We start from the raw sequence: 27,451 nt of genomic DNA, 5'->3' as shown, positions 1-27,451 counted from the left end.
ACAAGTGCAAGTGGGAGTACAAATTAAATGAGTACGAGAGGGAAAAACAACGAGTGTGTGTACAAAAGTAAGCAAGAGCAGTAAAGGAGCGAGTAGAGTGCGGGAAGATAGAAGAACAGGTGCGAGTATAAAAAGAACTAGTACAAGTACGAGAAAAGTCCAGAAGAAGTGCGAGCACAGATAGAAACGAGTAAAAAATAGTGTTGGAGCGAATTCAAACCACGACAGCGGAAGAAAAGAGCAACGTTTCAAGAAAGAGCATATGCGAACACAAATTTAAGAATTGTTCAAGAGAATAGAAGAACAAGATTGCACGCAAGAAGAGCAACGAGTGTGATCACAGAAAAAAAAACGCAACGAGTAAGTGAACTGGGAAAGCAAGTGACTGAAAGAAGAACGAGTGCAGCTGGACTGAATCAACGAGTAGAAAGAAAGCGAGTGCGAGTACGAAGAGACCAACGAATAGCTAAAGAGTCGAGTACAAAAGCAACGAGTAAAATTAGAACTAGAGCGAGAGAGACAGAGAGCTAAGCTCAATTGAGAGCGCCATGCCCAGCACGGCAGGCAGCGCAGCCGGCGTCGGAGCGCTTATCAACAGCGCCGGCAGCAGCGCCAGCATGGGCATCGGCGTTGGCGGCGGCAGCGTTGGCGTTGGCGTTGGCAGCGCTGCTGGCGCCAGTGCGAGCGTTGGCGGAGCAGCTGCCGGCAGCAGCGGCGCTGTGGCAGCCGCATCGGCAGGCACATTGATTGCCCAGAGTACGGCGGGAACGAGCGCCGCCAGTGGCACCATCACATGGGACAACAATGGCACACTGCGCTCCATCAATCCCGGCGATTGGTCGATCGAACAATGCCTCATGTGGCAGCAGCCGCATCATCTATACTTTCAGCTCGGCTGGGCCTTTCTCTTTCTGGCCTTCCTTGCCCCGCATGGACCATTCGGCTCCCTGTGGATGCGTGCCACAATGCTCATTGGTTGCATCATGATGGGCATGTATGGCTATCTCATCGAGTGCACTCCGGATGTTGTCTTTTGGTCTGGACTCGGCATTGGCATTAATTTTGTCTATCTCATTGTGGTGCTGTGTCGACTGCGTCCCGTGCGATTTGATCAGGAAATTGAAGCGGTGAGTGCAACTTATAATTTATCGATAAAAGCTATCGATGTTACTTATGTCACTTAAGCTGCATTTCAATTAATTTATGAATCATTTCTCAATTTTGTGCAGCGATTAATTGCAATTAATTTTATGATAACCGTCTTTAAAATGGATCAATATTATCGATAACATGCAGAAATATCTAGTTTGCTTTTTTATGGTGTTTTTCTATGTAATATTCATTTCTCCGCCCAACTTTTATATTCTCCCCAAAATTACAGCATTAAGTGAAACATCGTTTTTGAAATCGCCTGAATTCCAAAAGAAAACCAATCTGATTTTAATCGGGTTAGCATACCTGATCATGATCTTTTAGTCAACAGGCTATAACATCTATTCATATATTTCAGTGAAATATTTGGTGAATATGGAATTTGAAGCACCCCTTGATATATTGTGTTTTCCTCCCCTTGAATTAAAAAGTAGTTCTTTTTTTAATTACAAATTTCTTGCATTTATTTTTTGTTTGGTTTTTTACTTTTTTTTCTTCTTTGATTTAAATATTTTCCTTTCATAGTAGTTGTTTTGGTTGTTCTTTCAACACTTGAACAAATAAATAATTTCGATGGTTTATAATTAACAGAAAAAAAATTGAGACAAAAAAAAAAAGATTAATTCAATTATTAAATGCTAATTAATTTATTTACAAATGTGTGTGATTTATTGGCTACGCAGCTAAACTAAAATGTGTGCGTGTGTGTAATAGAGACTGAGAGAGAGAGAGAGAGTGAGATGGGTGATTGGGGCGGGGGCAGGGTTATTAGCCTTTGAGTGGGAGGGTGAGTTTATCACAGGTTTTCAAAAAACGAAATTTAAATTGAAACTGAGCCGATGTTTAACTATTTTGTTGTGGTTGTTGTTGTGATTATGGTAGATGCGGTTATTATAGGTAGATTGTCTAATAAATTACGCGATATAATTAATAATTTAATTTGAGACAATTAATTGACAGTAAAATACATAATCAATTTTCATATAATATATATAGATATATATGTGTGTGTGTGTGTGTGTGTGTGTATGTGTGCGTGATGTGCATGAGTTTGTGGTGGAGGGGGAGAGGGGTGTCTTAATTGAACTACAACATTATAAAATTTATAAATTCTTTTGCATTATTTGGGAGAAACAAAAAAAACCATTGCAGCCTTTCAGGCGCTGCCCAATAATGTAAGGCAGCTTAACAGCTGCTGTTACTGTTATGTATGTGAGTTTGCTGTGTATGCTGGTTTGTGCCTTAGCTAATACGTATTTTCAATGCCAGAAAATACAATTGCAGACATGTGGCCAATAGGACAATCATATTGCCAATAGCAATTGTCATATGAATGCGACGGAATGCTTTATGGATCCGCTGATAATGTGGACACTCGATCAGATCACCCTGTACAAGGCTGCCAACCTCCTGTCCGCTGCCGACGGCACCCTCAATCCTGTACTTCTCGTGCATCAGCCGAAGCATGGGCGGGGCCAAATATAAACGAACCACAACTTCAATGGCGGCCGTTATCATCAATGTGCCCAGCTGTACGCCAGCCGCTGTTGTCCAACCGCTCAGAAAGTATTTCACATAGATGATTAACATTGTGATGCTTAACATTGCATTCAATGCAAAATACTTGGGGAACAAAATCTGCTGGCATTGACCGAATGTGTGACGCGGCAGCGAGAAATACAGCGAGAGACCTAAAGAGAGCAAAAAAGACAGAGAGAGAGGAGTAAACAAATTAGTCAAGAGATTCAAGTATGTAAATGTGTGATATTTGTGATAATGCCTACGATTTGTATGATTCTGATATTGACATTGACACATTGGCATGATGATGGATTGATGAAGACAAAGTTGTTGCAGCGATGTTTGCAGCAGCAGCGAAGTTGCAGCGCAGTAGCAGCAGCAGATGCAGCAAGCAGCATTCGTTGTGATTTATTATTGTTTATCGACAACTTACCTGATACAAAGGTCATCCAGATTTGTGAGCCAAAATGTGTGGCGAATGCGCCCAGATACGCCAGCGTTGGCAGCGTGCTGCTAGCGACGGCAGCGCCTGCGTCAACGTTGCGCGCCTGCGTTGTCGTTGTTGTTGTTGGCGTCGCCAACTGGCTGCTGTGTGTTGTCGTCGGTGTTGTTGTTGTCGTCGTTGTGAGATCGGGTCCAACGGTCAGTAAGACAAAGGACAATATGCAAATGGCGATCAAATGCGCCGGCTGCGTGGTGCGCGTCAGAATACTGTTAAATAACAGAAGGAGAGCATGTTATAAGAAAGGCTGTTAATATGTCCTGTTGCTCATGTAAATGTTATGTTAAATGGAACTTATCGCTGCTGTCAATGTCAATGTTATGTTAATGTTAAATGGAATGTTTGTTGCTCATTTTTTTTAGAATTTCATATGCCAAAATGCATGTTACGCGAGCACGTGCCTTTTTCTGCCCGCGATTAGATACGCTTCGAACTTTTGCACTCGCCAATAAAAATGGCATGCGGAGCCCTCGGTGATAGATTACGAAGACGACGCGTCGGCAACAGCAACGTTAACGTCAACGTCGTCGTCGTCGTGTCGTCGACAGCGATCGCTTATCTAACATCAAGTAGTTTGCACTGAGGCGCGCTGTTGTTATTGTTGTTGCGTTTACGCATCTGTTGTCTCTTCTATTTTGCGTATGCTTTGTGTTTGCATATTCGCATAGATCAGGTGTGTGTGCGTGCGTGTGTGAATGTGACGTTTTACATTTGCATTTGTGTCTGTGTCGCTTGGTAGACATTGCGGCAAAGCGTAGACGTAGACGAAGCAAAGTGGCGTACGTGCAAAAAAGCATGCAACCAAATATTGTACATATACCTACATATTTAGTATATATATGTATATATATATATATATACATATGTATATACTTAAATTTGTTTTGTATTTTGCCATTTGCAAAACTATACGGTTAAATAATTGGATCGACAATGGTCACTAAATGTAAATACATACAACAAATTTGCAAATTTAGATAATTTAACACTTGTTGCTCTCGCTATCGCCTTGCATTATCGTTATCGTAGCGAGCGTACAAGTTAAGCAAAACTGAGAGGGAATTCCAAAATCAGCTGTTAAGTTAAATAGTTGCTCTCCAAGTTGACATGGCGATGCCCAACGTCAGCGTCAGCGTCAACGTCGTCGTCAACATCGCCGTTAACGATAAGCCGCCCCATCACAACACAGAAAGCTGTGACTCAGCTCTCAATACATCAACAGCGACGTCGACGTCGAAGTTCATAAACGCAGTGACGTCGACATCGGCTCGCACTTTGCACTCTCTCAAATGCGTGGGAGAAGGAGGGGGCATAGTAGCACGGGATTTGAATAGATATGCGAAAGATAGGCATAGGCGTTAAAAACTAGCCGATTACTTTTTGGCGAGGGGAGCTTTCGCTTTCACACTGTCTGTCTGACTGTCTGTTTGCATGTGTGTGTGTGTGTGTTCGTGTCTATGATAAGAGTAGTATGGAATTCCCCTTATCGATGGGTCAGCTTATAACTTGTCGTTGAGTCAGAGTTACGGTCAAGGCGTCTCCGGCCAATGGCCTTACTACACAGAAGCTATTTATAAAATATAACAAATGCATACATGTGATAAAAATACCAAAAGTTAACACTAATTTTAGGAGGGCGTGAATCATTTCGGCAATACTCTTTCGACTTTAAGCTAACCAAAACTGCGGCTTATCAGTTGCCGTTTTAAAGCGATTTGCATTGAATGTGATAAAGATTTCATCAGCAATATTAATACGATTTTAAATTTCAAGTACCAACTTCACTACACTTTAAACTTTCCAAGTTGTTCTTTGTGCTTTGTTCGCAAGCTTTTTGGCAAAGCTCAAAGATCATTTACTTTTGCCTGCCCTTCGCACCTCTCTTTCTCGCACTCTTGCGAGAGAGAAATATTCAGTCAACAGATGTTTGCATAACGGTACAAAAGCAGGCAGCGTTTAATGAACGCAAAATGAAAACGAAAATACAAATATTTGCACACAGAGTGCCAGACAATAATTGCAAAGTGCAAATAACAAAAACAAAAAAAGAGGCGTGTATATGAGAATATCAGTATTATATGTTTGTGTCTCGGCATAATAATCGAATGCTTTTTCTAATCGGCTTTCGCGTGATTGACATGATCGAGCGTCGTGTTTATTTCATTGATAAGTGAAAAAGGCATTTGTTTTGGCACAGATATAGAATCGTATAGAATCACATGATGAAATAAGATACTTACATATAAAGGCGACTGTTCTGCAGTTTGTCGATCAGGCAATGGCAACGTTCAGCGAATTTACGCGTCATTTGTGTGCCAATTGCGAGAGCATCGTCCATCGATGGCTCCATTGAGCTCATTTTACGTTGCTGTTGTTGTTCTGTTAATGCAGCTGATGTTGTTGTTGCTGTTGTTGTCGCTGTTGTTATGTGCTCAGCATTTGCTGTCTCTTGCTGCTGCTGCTGCTGTTGCTGCATTTTACGAAAACGTCCACAGAATTTGGGAATCTGTAAAATGCTGCTGCTGCTATTGCTGTTATTATTGTTGTTGCTGCTGCTGTTATTTGGGGTGGCTGCTGTTAAAGTTTTTGCCTCTGTTGTTTCCATGACAGTTTCGACTGCTGTTACATTCTCTGTTACTATCTCTGTTGTCAGCTGCAGCTCCTGTTCCTGCATTGAGCGTATCGGCTTCATATCAAAATCAGTGCCGCTGTCGCTGTCGCTGCTGCTGCTGTTGTCGTTGCTGCTGCTACTGCTGCTGCTGCTGCTGGCGACATCTTGTGTTTGTTGTTGCTCCTTACGCTGCTGCTCCTTGCGCTGCTGCTGTTCACGCTTGCGCATTGTATATTTTACGCTTCTGACGGCTTTCTGGGGCAGACCGAAGGCCATGTACCGTTCGATCTGATCACTTTCGATGCCCGAATTATGGCACATTTTTGCATTTGTATTTGTATGGTTACAGCTTTTAACGGTTCTTCTTTGCACTTTGCTTTTTGCACAGTCTTCTCGTCGTTTATTTTTTTTTTTGTTCTTGGTTGTTTGCACTCAGAAAAAAAATAGTTACAATTTTTATCTGGGAATTCCTTCTTATTTAATTTTCGTTGTTGTTGATGGGTTAGTTTATTAGTAGATTTTGGTTTAAGCCGACTTCCGTATTTTGCATTTAAAATATTAAAAAAAAATTTTTAACTATATTTGTTGCAATGATCGGGAAAAGGGTATTTTGTTTTTTGGTTGTTTTTGTTGGGCGGGTGGGGGGCTAGTGCTGTTAGCTGCGACTGCGGCTGCTGCTGTTTGCTGCTGCGGCTGCGAAGTGTACGCGACGAGTTAATATGTGCGATTGAATGGACAGTCGGCGACGGCGTAAGCTTTTATATAGCGACTGCGCATGTGTGTGAGTGTCTCGAGTTCTTGGACTTCGCTGCGAGCAGAGCGCGCGCGCTCTCTCTTCGGCTGCTTCGCCTGTTCGGCCGACGACGGTGCCGAGTGACGACTGCCGAGTGCCGAGGGACGAGTGTCGTGGGCGAAGCGAGGCAAAATGTCGCTCCCACGCATCGTGCACTTGATCCACATTGATATTACAAGCTGGACGAGGGGGGTGTGGCTCGAGGTAAACAGCTGTTAATCGTGCCAGCCCGTGATGTAAAAAATATTTTGTACTTAAACTCGATTAGTTGTTAGCATCAAGAGGCGGATATACAGATCGTAAGATTGAGAGAGAACGAGAGCGAGAGCGCAGAGTGGGTGCAAGAAAGCGAGAAAAAAGAAAGAGTGTGTGCAAGTTAAAGAGAGAAGTGCATCTCTTAAATCTCTCAAATGGTAGACGAAGAGCAAGTAATTAATATGTAGCTCCTTGTCCCGCTACGATCGTTTGGTGTGGTTTTATGGCCCAACCGGCCCTGAGCCTGGCGTCGCACTCTCCGCTTTGATGGGGCGGGGGAGGAAAAGCGAACGTGTCATCGGCTCTTCTGCCCATAGAAGACGGTATTGCTATTGCTAATGTCCGACACATGTGTAAGCTTTAACAGGAAGCGGAGGAGCTGGCAAAGTGGAAGGGCTTACACAAGTTACAAATAATAATAATAATAAATCATATACACAGTGTTTACACTGTTGCCAACTGCGAGGGAGATAAGAAGAAACGTAAGGGCGAAAGCGAAGGAACAAAAAAAAAAGAACCAAATTTAATGTGACGAAATTCTTCCGACGTCATTTGATGCTGCGGAATTTGGAAGTCACCGGACACTGGATAAACAGGTCTAATCTTGCTGATGAGCAACTGATCTTTTGGACTAAAGTTTAGTCACTAAACGTCAAGACGTCATAAGCTTTTGCAGATATAGGTATATATGTATGTATCTCAGGCTTATCACCGACTCGTACCGTACTAGCTGCAACAAAAAGAAAAGAATGGAAATGCATTCAAATAACGATCACTTCCAGCTGATCATAATGAACTTCGACTGTAATTACAATACTGCGACCTATTTTGAACAGCTTTAAAATTGCAAATTAATCGCCAGATTACATGATTACTAAATAAGCATTTACAAATGATCATTAGTGTAAGTCAACTAAACGATTTTCAAGTTCGCTAAACGATTATGAAGAGGGTCTACACAAGTGTGTGTCTATTAGATGACATTTTAAATCATTGATAACTAATTGTCGATGCAATATTTTTTAAGTGAAAATTTTGCTAACTTTAACTCTTCAATATATAACTAACTTAACTGATCGGTAAAATATCAATTAGCTCTCGATCGCTTGACAGCTGATATAAAAGTTTATTAATAGATAACTGATCACTGATGTAATATTTAATTTTTACAAGTAATTCCAATGCTGATAGATGGACAATGTTCCAATTCCAAAAATCGATAAGTGATCGCCGATGGCGATCGCTTTCAGTGTAAGCGTACCTATAACAGATCGATACTTTAATGTTTGACGGTGATCGTAGTGCCAAGTGATCGGGTATTTATTGTTCATGTTATGTTTTTAGCAGTGATCGGTTTGTTAGCTGATCGACAACTGATTGCAAAATTAACAAATCGTAAAATTTACCACTGATCATGCTACAAACTGATCGTAAATATAATATCTTCCAGTAATAATTGTCTTCAGAAACAATGCCAATTGATTACTTATCATAACCAAGACACGAATATCCCTCCCTAGGCACAGATTGTGAACTAATTCCCAAAAACTACAAGTAAAAGAACCTGATCGAATTATCTCGGCTTCTCTCTACTGGCTATCTCCTTTCATTCATTATTTTTCTTACATTGTTGTTGTGTTTTTAATGGTTGTTATTGTTGACTGGCACACGGCAACCATGTGATCGAGCGATTATAACTGGGAACGTGCTCCACATGCCAAAGGTACAATATGAGTAAATATTTATGAATATTGATTGCTTTCTATAGGCAGAACAATAACAAATTCTATTCGATTTTTGCGCAACTTGTTGGCGCGGTCGATAGCCGCATTTGGTTAAGGATTGTGAGGGAGTTAGAGGAGGAGATGAAGGACTGAGAGAGAAAGAAAGAGAGAGAGACAGAGGAGGTGGGGATAGACCACGATCGGTAGAGCTTGATGAGCGAATTGGTCAGTTTTGCAAAGTGCTCATTATCTAATTGTGGTAAGTTCCAAAGCATGAGACTGGCCGGACGTTGTGTAGCCGATCTGTCAAATCGATGAACCGATTCATCGATCGATCGACAACAACAAAAACCACATTATCGTGTTGGACTTGCACAACGTCAGCAACGAGTTTATCGTGGCATTTATAGCCCCAGTCTGGGGTGTCACATCGCATACAAACGCGTCATTAGTAAACTGTTTTGGGATTCTATCAATATCTATATCTATTCGTATATCTATATGTTTGTCGATTCTAATACATTTTTGGGGATTCGGTATTTCTTTGTTGCGACTCTCCTTTTGCAATTCAATAATTTCGCTTGAAATTTTTGTTTGTCATCGTGCGACGGGAGTTTTCTGTCTGTGTTTGTTTTATTTATTTAAGGGAACAAAACTTTGAAAACTTTCCTCGAGTAGCGTTCCCCTTTAAGGAGGAATACGCAATACGCTGCTAAACCACCTGAATCAGCGACAACAATCGCAAATTGTTCACGATTATTAAATTTAATCAAACGTTTGTGAAATGCTATACCATGACCTTTAATCAACTAATCAGTTTGTTGTTTTTCGCGATCTCCATCCCCCCGCCTCCTCTCTCTCTCTCTCTTTCTTTTCATATGATTGCCTCGCAAATTGATTGTTATAAATGGGGTGGAAGAGAGGGAAGGTCAAGGAGATATTATAGTTCATAATTCGCTATGGACGAGTGCCGAATTGCACGTAGATATATCCATAAGATAAAAGAAATGGACCATTGCGAATGCTCGTTTCAAGGGCATAGTTGAGTTCCGTTTCAATACAAGAAATATTAGACAATCTACAACTACAACATATTTCAGAGAATGTACCTAGAGAAGGTCAAATAGCTGAGCAATCAACCAATGAGCTCAAAATCTGTACTACATCAAATCCTATGTTAGCAATAAAGATTATACAAGTACCTATATAAATCTACATCTAAAAGTACTTCCCCAAAAAATCCTCTGATTATCCCAACCTAAGCTCGATGTAGAGCAGATAGTGAAATTCATTGCTTATTCTATCTCTAAGCTCTAAGCCAGCTCTATCTATTTATTTTTATATAATCTACATGCTAATCATAATATACCTAATAAATACATACTCATATAAATTATATGAAATACTCGTACCTGATATCTTCAATTGAGTTAAACGATAACTGATTTAAGTAAATGCATTATGAGCTGGCATTTTAAAACCATTTTTCATCAGATTCCAATGTCCAAAAATGGTAAGGTCTACATTTTTCCGATAGTTATCGCATAAAATGTCTAAATCCTTTTACGATTATGAATTATACCGTCAATGACTCATTTACTAGTCATTCACACTTAGCAATTCTGCGTTATTTCTAATCATTTATACTTATCGATATCAATGTTATTCCAAAATAATACTAATTCAATATCAATATCAGTATTAACATAAATTTTAATTTCAATAACTGAGAATTTTAATACATTTTCGATATTCATTTACAGCTAAAAAAAATTTCAAATTTTTAAGTGATTTCCTCATCAACTTCAACACGATCACTTGATTTTATTTCCAGCTACTTATTCTTTTGGTCGATTTGATAGAAATTTTAATTAGTCAGTTGGCTTGGCTTTTTTTCAATTTCGTTTTGGGGTCTTTCATCGTGATTTTTTTTGTGCGATCATTTGGCATACGTGGATGAGATCAAGACGGGTTCTGCAAAAATTCCGATTCCCCATTGCCTCAAATGCGGACGTGCAAGCCGCGTGCGACTTAACGTCACAAACTATGTCAATGTTGCGTAGGACAATCGAGCTTATACCTTACACATGGGGTACATGCTTTTTTTAATTTATTTCAAACGTTGAAAATCCATCTTATTTTTCAATTTTTATTACAGAAGCTAAATAAATTCACAAAAAAAGCTAAATAGAATTTTTATCTTTTCAATATATTTTCAACCACAAATATTACATCTGAGATTTTTCAAATTTATCCAGATAGTTTTCTTCAAGGAAATAAACCGAGACACCGGTTTCGGTATGCCTGAAACAACTCAACTTAAAAGTTGAAATTTAAAATTACAATCGAAGCCAAGATCTTGTTAAAAAATTGTTTTTTTAATTAGAGTTGAACACAAAATGAATTAGAAAGCCAAACCATGATCAAAATGACATTCCACTTGAAAATCAGTAGAGTTTTAAAAAGTTATGAATGTACCCGTACCGGTTCCGTTGTTCCCTGTTTTTTTTCGGATTTAAATTTTTTAATCAATTATAGTACCTAACTGATACACGAGTATGTTCAATATCAGCTTGTCAAATACTTGAGCATACCCCATAAGAAGAAAGACATGATATATCAGTTAGTTTACATTGATTTAGTTCAAGATCAGTCGTGCTGCGATCTACAGCTACCTGAAAGCGTATTTGAACATCAACAAAAAGCATTGCTAATTTGTTATTTTTGATTTTGAAGTGGATTTTCATGAGAACACCTGACGCACATGCACACACACCCCCTTGCCACACCCATGCCCAGATACGCCCACCGTTAGATTACGCTAGTATTTTGTGATTTGCGTCAGTGCCGACGACGTCGATGTCGACGTCGACGAGGCATCATTTGAAGGCATCCACGAGGTTTATCAACAACTCATCAGCTGTCTATGTCAATGAATGGCATTCTTCCAAAATATTCCACAAGACGGGAAGAGAGGGGCAGGTAGATAAAGTCGCGCGCTTTCGCTCAATCAAATCGAAGGGGCTGTAGAAGCGGTGCAGGGGGGGAGGGGTGCTGGTTAACCCACGTGAGCTGCACAACAATTTGAAGGAAGTCACAACATGAATCACATGTTGGAAAATTTTGTGGCAAATTGTTGGCGAAAATCATTAGCGACTGTTGAAAGAAAGAAATGTTGACCATTATTAAGTTAATCTCCAAGTCGTCTCCCTCTCTCTTCATCTCTCTCTCAATTTTGCACTTTGTTGCTTATCAAAGGTTTTGTGTCGCTTCAGCATTATAAGGCAAGTGTTTTTGTTATCGATAAGCAGCTCAACAATGGACGATCGCTTGACCGTCTACCTCTCGTCTTTTCCCTTCTCTTCCCTTCTCTTCTCTATCACACTCTTTTCCTGTTATCAGCTTATTGTTGTTTACGAAATTCTACACTGACAAAAAAGGTAATTTTTTCCTATTTCAAAAAAAGGAAATTTCAACTAAAAACTGCATCAAAAAAAAATTTCAAAAGTTCCACTTAAAGTTTTAAAGTTTTAATTTTTTTGGATTAGTATTTTAAGGTTTTCTCACAAAGAAATATTATTAAAGGCCTGACTCCAGCAGGCCCGGAAATAAAGTTTTTTTTTCGTTTTTTTTTATAAGAAGTTAGACAGGAATTTTTATTTATTTTTTATTAACTGCAGAAATTTGTTTTCGTTTTTTTTATATGAAGTTTGACAGGAATTTTTATTTCCGGGCCTGCTGGAGACAGGCCTTAAAGACAAATTTTCTTCATTTTAGAAAACGGTCTTTTTTTTTTTGTCAGTGTACGCAATGCTGCAGCAGCGGAAGAGTTAACGGAGTCCACGAAGTGCAATTAATGGCGGCGCAGGCAACGCCACGTCGTGTGCAAAAGCTCCTTGCTATGGTATCTAACGACTACACTTGACTGGAGTTGATAGTTTAGCTTATTTATAGCTAGGCTGTGCTATTTTTTTTTTATAACTAAATTTTGAAAGAACTCGATGATCTAGATATATATGGCTATTTTAGAAATTTTGAATTGACTAGTTTTTCAGATTGCCAGATAGTTTAAAGAATTAATATATTCTCTACAGTTAAAAATACTACTATAGTACCAAAAAAAGTATCAAAATATTTTATTCTGAATTCATCAGTATATTATTATTAGTTAAGCATCCATATATATTTATATATAATAATATAAAATAAAAAAAAAGCTTTTTCCGCAACTGTTTAAATATTTTGGAAGCTATTCAAACAATTTTTTTTTAAATCAAAGTTGCCGTGTTAGCACTTGAAATTCGTACAACATTGTTGCTGTTTCCAACTGCATGTTGATTGCTCTTCAGATAAAACGAGAGAGAGCAAGCGAAATAAAGAGCAGTTGTGCGCTCTCTTTACGTTTGCAGCTGATAAAAAACAGCAACAACAGCGGCAACAACAACAACAACAACAAGAATGGCAACAGGTTCGGTTCATTGTCTCTTGGCACAGTTCAGTGTTGGGCTGCTGTGTAGAGCTTCCCATAGTGCGATCAGACGTGCATATAAATAAATTACATACATATTTATTTTACAAACATATGAATATATATGGGCATTTCTAGGAGTGTCTGCGTGTGGGTGTGTTCCATTCTGGCAGGTCAGTTAAATGGGCATAAACTGTGCCACGATCACTTGAGATTGCCATAGATAAAGTAAACTCAAATGGATCTTACATCTGATCTTACGTATTTTCATATTAATCTCGTAGCATTTTTCTCTGATGGAAAAAAACAATATTAAATAATTATAATAATCAACAATTTTAATCGTATAATAATACTGTGTTAAAGATCAGTTTTCAAGCACGTGTCGAGCTTTCTGTTGAAATTTTAATAGCTCGTTTTAAATTTAATAAATCTTTAAGTCAAATGCAAAGGTGTTAATGATGTTTTACAGGTTTGTTGCCAAGATCGTAATTGAAAATGATCTTGGTTAATCCGTTTGTTGGACACATAGTTTAACTTTTATGATCATTTTACATCAGTCATTATATTTTGTCGAACAGAGTTTACTTTTGCTACATCATCTCAAATTAGTGAGTGATCGTTATGAAGCTGATGATCATTGTAGATCAGTTGTTTATCAAGCAAATATGTATCAATAATAAGCATTATTGAAGAGCAGAGAGTGAGACAATATCAGTTAGGGTTAATTGATAGATCAACAAATTGAGCTGAAGATCTACATGACTTAAGACAGTTCAGTAAATTCTTGTTGCTATCCTGATTGCTTGATTAGCGACTTTGAATACTCTCTTTTCTTGTTAACTTTAAAACTATTGTTTTTCTCACATCTCATTTTCTCTCTTTCTGTAATTTTTTCCAGTTAGATCTGCTCTTTATAACTCTCTCTGCCTTTCTTCACTTCCTCTCATCTCATCTCTCTTTCTCTCCCCCCATCTCTTCTCTCGGTCTCTCCCCCCATCTCTTCTCTCTGTCTTTCTTCTTTCTTTCCCTCTCTCTCCTTTTGCTATGTTTTTTCTCTTTATATCTCTTCCTCCTGATATTTCTCTCTCTTTCTTTCAGGTTCTTTCAGAGTTTTACACAAAACTATCTTAATCGCGTTTTTATTATTCTCTTCTCCTTTTAGTAATTCTTCTTAACTAGTATAGTTAGTAGAGTCCTCTCTCACTGGTCTCTTATCTCCCCCTCCGATTTTCTCTCCCTTCTCTGACACACATGTGAAATTCTCTTGCCTATGAATATCAACCAATTGGCCATTGGCCGCTTTTCTTTCTTGCACCCCTCCCCCTTTTTCCTCTTAATTTCCAAAGTTTTTGTTTCGCTTTTTTTGCTTTCATTGAATTAAATTGCAAATTGAGTAGATTGCAACAGTTTTGGCTTTTCGCTGATCTGACAAAAATCGCCAGGGCAAACACAGAGAATTGAGAATCAAGAGCAGAGAGCAGAGAACGCGTCTGCGTCGGCAGCAGTTCATCCTCATCAGTGGCGGCATCAAAGCTAATCTCATTCGACACACACACACACACACACACACATGCACGCAATGTTCCGTTCCGGTTGCTGTTTTGTCTCTTTTTTTTTTAAATTTTTTTTTCTACCTTTCGTTGTGCGTACGCGACTCTTTGGAGAGGCGTCGACGTTGCGGCTTCAGTCGGCGGCAGCAGCAGCAGCAGCGGCTGTGTCTGGGGCTGCCCCCCTCCCTCCTCCCCTCTCTCTCTCTCTCTCCCCACTTTGACCACCCGCTTCAGGCTGTTGCTGAGGCAGGTCTGGCGTACGTGACTTTAGCATCAGCCGCGATGTCCGACGCTGGCGTCGCTGCAGGCGCTGTTGCAAATCTCGCGCCACATGCGGCAGCCAAGCCGGTCACAGACACACTAGCCAGAACAACAACAACAACCACAACAACCACAACAACAACAACAACAACACTAGCAGCACCAACAATAAACCTGAACGGATTACAATTTGTCCGTGGTTGAGCTAAACTTTTGATTATTTTATATATATTTATTTATAAATGTATGTTTGATTGCTTGTACATTCATATGCTGGTGTAAGCGTTTGCCATTAATGGGGAGTGCCCCTACACTAGATACCCTCTCAAAACACAATAATATATGCATAAAACAAATTTGTACATTCTAAAAAGAATTAGCTTTAGAACTAGTCATGTAAAAGTATATCCAATTATCGACAGCTCGATTTTCGCGGAAGCGATTATCGAGTACTTCAACTCAATGTTTTATTTTCCGATCTATCGAGTTAAATAAATCGATTTCCATGAAATATCGAGAACACACTGGGGATTGTTCAACGTAGTTAATTTGTAGAATTGACTTTGGTCGTTCAATTTTTGTTGAACTAACTTAATAAATAACCTACCAAATTGGCAAAGTTTGAACAAAACATGAAAACGATGCAAGAAAAATAATGTTTCTAATAGAAGTTTGCGTGTATTTTTTGTTTACAATTGCGATTTCAAATAAAATTTGTTTTTTGAAAAATCTCGATATTTTCAACTCGATCTACTACTTTTCGATATATCGACAACTCGATACTTATTTTTGCCAATTTTCTATTTCGAATTAAAATCGATTTAAGGATTGGATTAACATTACTTTGTATAACCTTTTTTTGTGAGATTACAGCAAAGGATCAGTGTTGCTAAAATTCCTTCTCACCGTCAAATCTTTTTTTTTTAAATATATTCCAAAATTTCGGTTTGAAAAAAGTTTGTTATTTATTTTTTAGTTCTTTGCATTTGTTACCCTCTCATAAATATATGTTCAAAGATCATATAGTATTAGAAACTGTTTTGATTCTTAATTTTTATGTTAATTTCAAGAGAATATTAAGCATTATTAATAAAACTTAATGGAAATAATGTTAATAGTCCTAAACATTGAACATATTCAACATATCACACATAATATATTGCTTATAAATATAAATAAACTGTATGTACTATATATAGTACATTAATGCGATCAACGACTGTGTAAGTTGGACATACCCTATATTCACCATGCTTTGATTTTATGGCATTTGAAAATGGAGAAGTGAATTGCTGGAATTCATCACGTTGACAGTTGATTACCCTAATCTATCATAGCTTATGCGAATCAACTGATTACTCTATATAAATTTTGAATGCATGCAACATTATACAGTTTAAATTTTGCAGTACAAAAAAGTTGTCATTATTTAGTCTAAACTTCAAATAATAGTTTTTCTTTAGCAATGCTTTTTTAAACGATCAACACTTAAGAATTTTTCCATCTTTGTCGAGTTACAACTTATTTAAATGGAATTCTTTTGAAATGTTTAGAATATCTGGAAGAGTAATTAAGGTAAATGTGCGTCAAAAATCAATGCTTTATCACTGACTTTGCAGTTTTAGCGATATAAGTATGGATATGCTGGAATTTATAGTGGCATATCATTATAATGACAATTAATGGTTTCATACCTTAATATCTACGTTTAAATACTTATAAATACGAGTATTTAATTTTGAATTACTTTGGGGTTCAAAAATCTTCAGTTAAGCTCACTAATAAGTTCGGGTAAATACTGTTAAATTAAATTTAATTCCGTTAAAGAACTTTATCAATATTATAGACTTAAATACTTAAGTATACTTATTTTTCTGGTTATTTTTATTAAATTCCATTTTAAAGATTACATTTGTGACTTTCTGTGAGAACATTAAAAAACCTTTAGTTTACTATTTTGTTAAATTAATAGAATGGCTAAAATACGGATAAATGTGTGTATAATTCTGACAATGGGAAGAATCCGCTTAGTATGCTTGAAAAATACTAGTTATGATTTTTCTTCGAATGAAAAATTTCTATAATTTTGAAATTCTCTAATTGCCCAACTGTTGTTAGGGAATTGAAAAATAAAATTGCTGAAGCTTCAACGTCGTAACTTGATGTATATACCCCAAGCCCCCACCACCGCCCCCTCCTGGGGCTCTACCCACTGTCAGCAGCAGCACCAGCACCACTGGTGGTTGTTGTCGTGTGGTTGGTTTGCTTGTTGCTTTCACGTATTGGGTGTCATTATTGGCCGCGTCAGCAAAACGTTTTGTAAACTGTTTGCATGGCAACCGTTAAGAAAACTAACCGAATGTTGAGCTAACTGATATGTTGGCTTATGAAAATTGGCCATGTGATTTTTGGCCATGCGACTAGGTTTTGGCCCATTTAATGCAGGCCAGACAATGATGACGATGACTATGACGATAAACGACGACGATAATCGTTAGACACATGATTTTATTATTACTATTATGTTGATCGTCAACTTGTTGATCGTCGTCTATTGAATCAAATGATTAGCATGGCAAATTGCCAGTTTATTGTATTATTTTATTATACTCGTTCCATAATATTGATAGATTGCACGCTTCGCAAAATATTTGCAAATTCTGTAAACAACAACAACAACATCAGCAAATATATAAAGAGGAGTATCTTATCATTTTTATATTTTTATTGTCGTCAGTTAAGTTTGCCTTTGAAGTGGACGTAAATCAAGATTTATGACTTCCCTCTTATCGGGTGGCAACTGAACAGATTCTTGCCCGCAGCTGGAGTTGGAGCTCTACGCGTTTCCATTAAGAGCCAGAGATGCTATCAACTTGATATATGTCCTATGCAAATGTATAAGGAATTTCAGGTTTCAAGATTGTATCAATTTCGCGTCTATAATATAGTTTTTGGGTTTTATAATTTTTGGGATAGAGCCAATTTCAGCAGATGACAATAATTTCAAGTTAATCCTTTTGAAGATATTCTGTAATTTGAATTTCTACACTGTACACTGATGTTTAAAAAATAAAAAAATTTTATGTTATGTTAGAAACAATCCTAGTGTAATGAAAAAAATTTCAATATGCACCTGTTGAAATGATTAAGTTTATTTATAGTCTAACGCTATCAATAGACTATCTAATCTTATGAATCTCTGGCGAAACTAATGCTGGAAACATTAAATTATATTTTAATAGGTATAGTTTATAGAATTTAGCTAAAACGATGTTTTTATAAAAAAAATACTATTAAAATGATCAATTTTGGAGAAAAGTAAAGCTTGTCATTAAAAAATTAAATTTTTTCCATATACTTAGAAAAAAAAATTGATTAGTCCTTTAAACTCATCAAACTTGGTTAAAATTAGACTGAGAGCCATTAAATTTAGTATTTTGAATCTTGGACATGCCGCAAATTAAATACAGTCAACGATATCTCGTCAATTACAACATTTCCCAAACTAAAAACTACAGTACAGGGTATATGCTTGTCGAGCACTCCTTTGACTTCTTTTCGCTGTCCTTTGCCCTGACAAATATGCGAATTACAATGCAAATCAACGATAATTTATGTTTAAAGACGGCAATTTAGCTGTTCAACCTGATGGATATGCAATCTTTCAATCAAAAATGTAATGTAATGTAATGTAATTTTGGTGTGGGGACCTCCATTAGGGAATACCACACGAATCGCAGAGGAAATGACGTGCTAGTTGGCGATTAAGCGATATTTATTAGTGGTATTCCCGCGAGTTAGTGATAAGAAGGTCGGGGAACGCGACCAAATCAAATGATCGCGTGTTGAAATTTATATGGGAACTCAACTCGAAAGATAAGATGCTTTTTATATTTTTTTTGTTTATTTTGTTTGTACTTGTCTTCTTTCTTCTGTTTAATTCGCATTGTCAAATGTATAAAAATAATTCTCCCCCTGTTTTTCTGGTGCTTTGCAGGTGTACGTGGCTCTCTTTCAGCCGCTGCGCGTGACGCGACATCAGTTCCGGAAGGTGCTCAACTGCATGAAGGTCATCAGGGCACTCAAGTACCAGGAGGTCTATGCACAGGAGAAGGTCACCAAGGTGGACAGTCTCTCGCTGGTGTTGAGCGGCAAGTGAGTAATGATCGACGGTCAATATACAATTGATATCGATATGTAAATGATATGATCAATCGGTGTATGCAATCTACAATTTATATTGACATAAAATTCATGGACAATCGATGCCTAAGCAAGAATTCAATACACTCTTGTCATCAATATATATATTTTCGATATCTCAGCAGCTGTTATCGATCATTCATCATATAAACAATTGTAATCAGTATACAAAAACAAAACAATCGATATTAAATCCATAACTACTGTGGAGCAGTGGGTTTACTTGGGTGAACTCGATACACAATCGATATACAAGCCGGGTTCACTCGATATTTGATCAAGTTCTTGTCAATATACATACATCCTGGTATATGGATATCGTAAAAATATTCTGAGTACATATGATATTCACAATCGCTATTAAACAACTATATTATCGATATGATTTCGATATTCCTTTGTAATACACACGATTTGCAATCGGTATTAATTATTGATATCATTATACAGATTGGTCGTCTCCCAGCATCAGCGGGCACTACATATTGTGTTTCCCCATCAGTTCCTAGACTCGCCAGAATGGTTTGGCGTCTCAACCGATGACTATTTTCAGGTAAGCGCAACGATATTTCGATAAATCGATTAAATGTTTATGAAATTGACCATTTGTTTTTGCGATAGGTGTCCATAATGGCCATGGAAGAGTCGCGTGTGTTAATTTGGCATCGGGATAAGCTCAAGTTATCGATAATGGCCGAACCCTTTCTGCAAACGGTATTCGATCACATTCTGGGCCGTGATGTTGTCAAAAAACTAATGCAGGTGACACAGGTGATAAAATCAAAACGAAAATGGAATTATAAACATTCGAAGTTGTATCGATTATTTTAAAGTTGGAATCGATGTTGCAGGTCAGTGAATCGATAGCTAGCAATGGTTTCCTGCCCTCGGGTGGATATGCGGAGGATGCCGAGGATAAACCGATGCTCATACTAAAAAAGAGCGTCGATGTGGGACATGGATTGACGGCGTTAATTAATCGACAGTTGCAGGGTGAGTTATCGATACTTATCGAACTATCGATACATTTTTGTGCCATCTCTCTTTCTCTCTCTCTCTCTCTATGTATGTTTATGTCTCTGTCTGTTGTTCTATTCCTTGTGCTCTTGTGCGTTGTCTTAACAAAATGAATTTGCATCAGTTGTTGTAACATTTAATTTCCAGCTAACTGTCACTATCTCACTATCACTCTCTCTCTAACAACTCTTTCTCTCTCTCTCTCTCTCTCTCTCTCTCTTTCCCACTCACTTTGGCCAACTGTTGTGGCTCTTCCTTGATACCTTTTAACCATAAACCGATTGCGCTTTTCTGCCTTCATAATGCTTTGTTGCACGCTTCCGCTGGTTGAGATCTTTTTTGGGGCAGGGGCAAGGCTGGCGGGGGATGGGCGGGATAAGCTTGTTGCATGCTCAGAAAAAAACAACTAATAAAACAAGTTTGACGCTTTTTTGTTGCCTTTTTGTTGTTAACTAACAAAGTTGTTTGTCTTAATTGCATTTGCTTTGATTTTTCAGTTTTTCAGTTAATTTATTTCGCTTATTTTTTATTATTTTAAGTTTCTTGTTGCATTTGAAAGTTGTATAAAAGTTTGATGTTTATGTTCGTTTTTTACAATTCGCTATCTAATTTTAGAAGAGCATGTTCCTTTACTTGGTCGCACGTACAAACACACTAAGCAGCCGCCACCGCCAGGTGTCGCTTTAGCGGCGGACACCAATGTTGATCACTACGTAAATGCTGCTGCTGCTGCCGCTGACGCTGCCGCCGCCGCCGCTGCTGCTGTTGCTTACAATGGCACTAAATGAACCAGCAACACACACACACACGCACACACACACACAACTGCAAACACACACAAACACACAGCGCAATCAACAACAACACAGTTAGCAGAAGGCCAGGAGCATTCATCAGCCGCAAAATACAATAAAATTGAAAGATAACAACGTCAGCAGCATCTTCAGTCAAGTCAATCATCAATCATGAACAACTCTGTACATCATCATCATCATCATCATCATCATCTTCTGCTTCAATGTCTGCCATGATCATCATTAGTCCAACTCACGCACAATCGCACCTGAATGTTCATCTAACCCAACAAACTTTAACCATAAGCAATAAGTGTAACACCCACTCACACTTTTTCACACCTACAATCACATACGTACTCAATTAAATATATATTCTCTATCCTATATAGTGTAGATAATGCAAACATATGTATATTCAGTTAGCTTTCGTTGCCAGGCACTTGTAAGACACTTTTGATCTTCCATTCAACTCGCATAAATAAACAAGCAAAAATTTCCATTTACACTTTGACGATAATGTACACAAAAAAAGTAAAAGATAATCAGAAATTGGTATTGTAGATCAGTTGAGATCATATCAGATCAGTTCAGTTGTTCTATAAATCAATGGCATTGAATTCCACTGCATTTTTAGTCTTTTTTTTTTTATTTTGCAAAGATCAGTTGACGATCACTTGATGAGTCGAATGAGTTGAGTTGGCTTCATTCAATATTGTTGTCGATATCATCTGAATTCAACTCTAATCAAGACTCATTAAAATTGGATTAAGGATTCATTAAGAACGTTGTTCGTACTTTAAGTCGATAGAATCAACTGCTTGACAGTCAAGTGACTAGTTTACACTAATATAATTTCTATTTAAAACACACAACTAATCAATGAGTAGGTGATCCTCAGTTAAATTCAGTTGACAACATTTTAAATGTTTTAAATTGCATCAATTATGCTTGACTCCGTTGATTAGCCTAAGTTCATTTGAATGTTAAATGAAATACTTGCAGTAGACCCGTAAAAAAATGATCCGCAGTTAAAAAAATGCATTAAAAACAAAGTACCAGTTGAAAATAATATGAATTCATGTCGAAACACACACATTGAATTGACTCCATTTCATATTGTGAGTCGATAGAATCAATCGATTGATTTAAACTCATACACTTTCAACAGACTCAAAGATAAGTCAAATTAATTGAATCAACTTATAACAAGCAGCTGATCGTGACTTAACACTTAGTCATTGATCGTCAACTGATCTCTATTTAAAGTGCAATTTGAAACAGGTTACGATCAAAGTTCAGAAATCGACGATTATCAATCATAATCTTTTGCTAGACTTTTATTCACTTGCAAAACAAAATTATTTAAATAAAATAACAATTTATCAAATTCGAATACAAATATTTTGACTTCCGTTCCACATTTAATAATGGAAAAGTTTTTTACTGTGCAGGCACATTAACAATTATATTACTTTTTATACATACATACTTATATATACCTATCATTATCACAATTTTATTTATTAATTTCTTTCTATTTGATTTGTTGTAATTTTTGTTTTTGTGAATTTGTTAATGATTTTGTTTTTTTTTTTTTGTATTTTAAATTGCGTTGATTGATTTGCATATGAATTCTATTTAAATGAAAGAAAGAAACGATAAATACACAATCATACACATACACCTATACAAACGGTATATATATCTATTTAAATAATAATAATAATTAATATTAATAATTACTACTATTGTAGTTGTAGCTTAAGGCTGGCAATAGCAATCGTTGTACATACAAATGAAATTGTATCATATTTATATAAACTTAATATATAACATAGAAGAAAGTGAATGTAAACAAGCCAAAAGAGAATGATGAAGATAAATAATGATAAATCATACAACAACAAATAACCCAAAATTGACAACGTTTAATTAATCTGTTATTTTATTGTTTAAGTGTGCCGACAGTTGTTGTTTTTATTTTAGCACATGTCGCCAACGTTTCCGTTTCGCTGGTTCGCGTCTTCGCTAATTGATCGATCCAAACATGCAAAGCACGTGCACGAACCGATCACCAACCCATACCGAACACCGAACTACGATTCGGATCGCATTGTAGACAAACCTCTCTCAATGCGAAACCATACGCGTGCGCCTTTTGAAGTCCAATAGCTGATTGCGAATCATTAACATTAATTTTGCTCAAATGGCAATGATTTGTTTTTTATTTTAATTCACTATTAAAATGAATAACAACGGCAGGAAAACAAACCCCCCCACCCCCCAATAGCTCTTGCTTTTACACAAGTCAACGAACAATCAATACTCTTTCCTATCTTAATAAATCGATATTGAAAGCGAAATCTTGAAAAAAGAAAAACTAATTAATCAATTGGATTTTTTTGTAACGGTTTAATTAAATGATCAGCTTTAGAAAATACATGAAATGCTTATAACTAACCAGTCTATTTAGGATTTCTTTATAAGCTATGCTTATCTAAAAATACATCCCGTTCTATCCGATATTTTAAATACTTTTTAAGCATAGTCATCTGATTTAGATCTGTTCAAGCTGTGGAGGTCTTTAGCTGTGAGAATATTGTGGTTGTCTCTATGGGAGGAATACTATATATACAATATTCTCACAGCCAAAAAATAACATTCTTATAACCATTAAATTCGACTCATTTTTTTATGACAACTAGTTTGGAAATTACCCAATTACAGAAAAATAAAAAATTTCCTAAATATTTTTTCCTCTTCATTGAAAGCTTCAAGATATATTAGTAGTCCATCTGATTTTGATCCAAGTTATATCTATATTTGTATAAACTTAACTGTACAGATATATTAAATCACAGGGAAGGAGTATAATTTCTGGGATCAATAACATGTTTATAGAGACTGCCACATATTTTCAAATATACGAGCATACCCGCTGCTAGCGTAAATATACTCTCTAAATGTTATCATAATAATAATAATAATATCTCGGAAAAATATTTTTTATTTAATTAAATAAATTTGCTGTTGTTGCGATTGCAATCGATGTCGATTTGTTTTTGTTTTGGCTTTGACGAACGGTCGCTGTGATTTCCCTTCAATTCCCGTAACAACCCACACTACTTGAGGTTCCATTGAGGCGCCGATTGAAGGCGATAAGCAGAAACTTGGAGAAGCTTTGAATGTAAATACTGTGAGCATGCCCATAAACTTACACACAAAGTGCAGCCGACAAAGATCCTCCCAAGACCACGCCCCCTTCTGTACTTTGCACCCACCGATGACGACGTGCAACACGACAACTCTGGGCAATAGTATTTGTGCCACGTGCAACTAACATTTGAATATTAAGTACAAACATTTTTCGCGAATTTATCATTTTTCACATTTGATTTCTTCTTTTTATTACGTTAATGAGTTTTTATTCGATTCAGTTATGTTGCCATTTAATATCTTTGCCTTGATGCTTCTGACACACAGTAACACATTCAGTCAGTCAATCAATCAATCAGTCAATCACACTATTTACACACCTCACAATTTGCACCGGATGAGCTTATCATTCACTTCGGGTTCCCATCGATGCCCTAACATGTTTAATATATGTATGTGTATCCCAAATTCTCCATGTTCCCTCTTATAATATCCAATTGCAATGGTATTCAATTTCTGAAATTCAAACGTTCCACCAAAGATATTTGAACGATTTAGAAATCGGAATGTTCTGTATGCTTGTTTTATTTTCAGCGTTCCTAATGTCGCACTTTTTTTGAAACAGAGTTTTCTGATTATATAAAAAATACGTTTTTCAATAGATATTATAAAAATTGTTTGAATTCCAAAGCTCCTCTGTGCAAAATTGGGAGAGGATAGTGCTTTATTTCTTTTCCACACAAATATTTACAATGGCCGAGCTTAATGTTCTATTTCCACCGTTCCAGGTCAGACTAAGTTTCTTAAGATTTCTGTTAATACCACAAGCGACTAGTTTAATTTTTTGTATCGGCTTCTACTTTTACTATTTCCATCATTCCAAACGGCTATGATAAATGGTAACAAATATAATATTCTTATTTTTTTTCGATAGGTCCTAATGTCCATAGTTCCGAACGAAAATATAGCTTTGCAAAGGCGACAAATAGGAACTAGTTATTTTTCTCGAAAATTGTGCAAAACAAAAGTGCTGTTTCTATTAAAAGACTGACAAATATACAAATATCACATGTTGACTTAGAAATTTAGCACGTGTATAATTACCTCGCAACTAAATTGCAACACATGGCAATGCGAAATATTTTTATAACTGTGTATTTACGTACACAAGCATATGTATACAAGTATGTACATATTTATGCACATGTAAAACAAATGTATGTGTTACACTTCCCATGACACAGTTAATAAATGAACTATAAATACGAATATTTGCGCCATTCATTTGTTTAGACAGAATCTTGAAACTACCCTCGCTCGCTCCCTCGCTCTCTCTCTCTCTCTGTCTCTTTTCCGCTGCCCTGTCTCTAAAAATAAATGCATTCTATCTACTATTAAAGATCGCAATTGAATGTAAATTTCAATTAATTATATTCTGTGTCACTTTTTTGACGTTTCTTATTGTTGTTTAAGTGTTGCAATTAAGCTTCAATAGTCTTTAGCTTAATGTCTACCTAATATCTACAGTAAATACTATCGTGTAACTTTAGTTCAAGTTAAAGCTATTGAATTTGGTCATCGAAAAACAGGAAAGGTTAAATTCTAATTCTAATTTAACAACTTACAGTTTATTAACAGATAGTAATTGAAGAAGTTGTAGTTAATTAACACCATTTATTTGAAAGAACACTTTAACTATAGTAATAATGAAAATGTTTAATTTAATAATTCATCGAAAAAGAGGGTCAACTTATAAAACTCAAGTACTCGTAGTTTATCTTAATTTTAATAATTCCAATGGAGAATACTCGTATATATACATATATCTTAAATTGTTTATTTAAGAGAATGTAACTTTACCGATAGTACAAGCGATAGTATCAGCTGCTCATCGTATAAATCAAACAGTTTAAGTAAGAATTAATATTATTCATTTTATGGTGCATACTAAATTGGTTAGATCAAGTCTAGGTTAATGAAGTCCACTCTATACGATAGTATTAACGATAGCTTTGCAGTTTTAGTTTAAGCATTTTATTAACTGTTAACTCTGCTTCCTTGCATTGTGTTGTGCTATCTCTCTTCTTCTATAATCATATATTTCGTTTCTTGTTTTCAACTAATTTTAATTTTTTTCAATATCTGATGAGAAAGCAAATTTATAAATTTTTCAATGATTTTCTATATATTTTTTGGGTGCCCCTACTATAATTTTGTTGTATGTATGTATGCATATACATATACCTGATGTAATGTATATATACATGCATATCGTTCATGAACGTTAATCAACAAAAAAAAAAAAACAACTACAACAACAACAACAACAACACCACTACAACCACAACAACCACTCCAACCACCAACAACAACTACAACAACAACAACAACAACAGCTCTGCCCAGGATATCGAAGTATTATGATTGTGGTAAGTTTTGCAATTAGAGTACAAATCAGCCCCTCCCCCCTTGCCACGCCCCTTTCGCTTTAATAGAGACATGTAACTCCTCGCCCTCTCCCACTCATGCCCCAACCCCGCCTACCCCACCCACACCAGCGCTCTCTTTCTCTCTCACTTGCCACCAATGACGTATTGCAGCAGTAGCTCAAATTTTCTAGTTGCTTCTCGTCTATAGCTATTCCATTCTAACACGCTCTCTGTCAGTCTGTCTGTGCGTGGGTGTGTGTGTGTGTGTGTGTGTGTGTGAGTGCGTGTGTGTGTGCTCTGTCCGTGTGCTTAGCCTAGCCTGTGTGTGTGTGTGTGTGTTTGCGTATGTGTGTGCCTTGTTAGTTGTAGATATTAAATTACATTCGTTGTAGACTTGTTGCATGCGCTGTTTAATAAGAAAATTTACAATATCTAAGTTGCAACATTACAACAGATACACACACCCAGTCTGCACATGTGTGTAACGGGTTTAATGCTTTATTTATAGTTACGCAAAAAGTTTGCTCTGCATCAGTAAACAAAGAACTTAAAGAAAGCAAAAAAAATATATTTTAAAAGCAAAAAAAGAAAATACCAACAACAAAAACAAACAAAAAACAAATCTTTTTATTTTAATGCTTCTCATTGCAGCGGGCGATCCCAATTCCTGGCGTCTGGGACGGATCGATGAGACTGATCACGAGACGGCCGTGTGAAAGCGAAATAGCAAATGCTGAGGCAAGCAGATAGAGCGAGAGACATGCATACTCCTATATATGTGTGCGTGAGAGTGTGCGCGAGTGTGTGTGCGAGTGTGGGTGCGAGTGTGTGTGTGTATATAAGGAAGCTCGCCTTTGAATGAAGGACATTGTTTAGACTTGTGTTTTTGAGTATTATTAGATGTACTATATTTTAGTCAATATATATATCTATATATATATATATATATGTATGTTAAATTAAATGAGAGGTATTTATTCGATATTCATCGTATCGTATTAAGTATTCG

The 27,451-nt window shown here is 36.8% G+C and overlaps 2 protein-coding genes across 6 annotated transcripts; one reads left to right on the top strand and one right to left on the bottom strand.

The window, feature by feature from the left end:
• Positions 1-39: 39 nt before the first annotated feature.
• LOC117794231 (blood vessel epicardial substance) lies at positions 40-27,385 on the top strand. Of its 5 annotated transcripts, XM_034634793.1 has the most exons (7): positions 40-1,127; positions 18,838-18,995; positions 19,494-19,596; positions 19,665-19,814; positions 19,895-20,036; positions 26,410-26,442; positions 27,094-27,385. In XM_034634793.1, the coding sequence occupies exons 1-7, from the start codon at positions 549-551 to the stop codon at positions 27,156-27,158; spliced, it is 1,230 nt and encodes a 409-aa protein (XP_034490684.1). In that variant the 5' UTR covers positions 40-548; the 3' UTR covers positions 27,159-27,385. The 5 variants fall into 5 exon arrangements, with proteins under 5 accessions (XP_034490684.1, XP_034490685.1, XP_034490682.1 ...); XM_034634794.1 differs by lacking the exon at positions 26,410-26,442; XM_034634791.1 differs by lacking the exons at positions 26,410-26,442; positions 27,094-27,385 and adding an exon at positions 20,676-21,885 and having other exon boundaries at positions 19,665-19,805; positions 19,877-20,036.
• LOC117794230 (putative uncharacterized protein DDB_G0282129) lies at positions 1,776-6,543 on the bottom strand. The gene is made up of 3 exons (XM_034634789.1): positions 5,416-6,543; positions 3,107-3,384; positions 1,776-2,843 (listed from the first exon to the last, which is right to left on the bottom strand). Exons 1-3 carry the CDS (start codon positions 6,105-6,107, stop codon positions 2,395-2,397), a joined length of 1,419 nt encoding a protein of 472 aa, XP_034490680.1. The 5' UTR covers positions 6,108-6,543; the 3' UTR covers positions 1,776-2,394.
• Positions 27,386-27,451: the final 66 nt, after the last annotated feature.

The sequence above is a fragment of the Drosophila innubila genome, chromosome X (genome assembly GCF_004354385.1).
Source record: "Drosophila innubila isolate TH190305 chromosome X, UK_Dinn_1.0, whole genome shotgun sequence".
NCBI lineage: Eukaryota > Metazoa > Arthropoda > Insecta > Diptera > Drosophilidae > Drosophila > Drosophila innubila.
The sequence above is the reverse complement of the archived record's forward strand: the minus strand, read 5'-3'. Positions and strand labels throughout refer to the sequence as shown.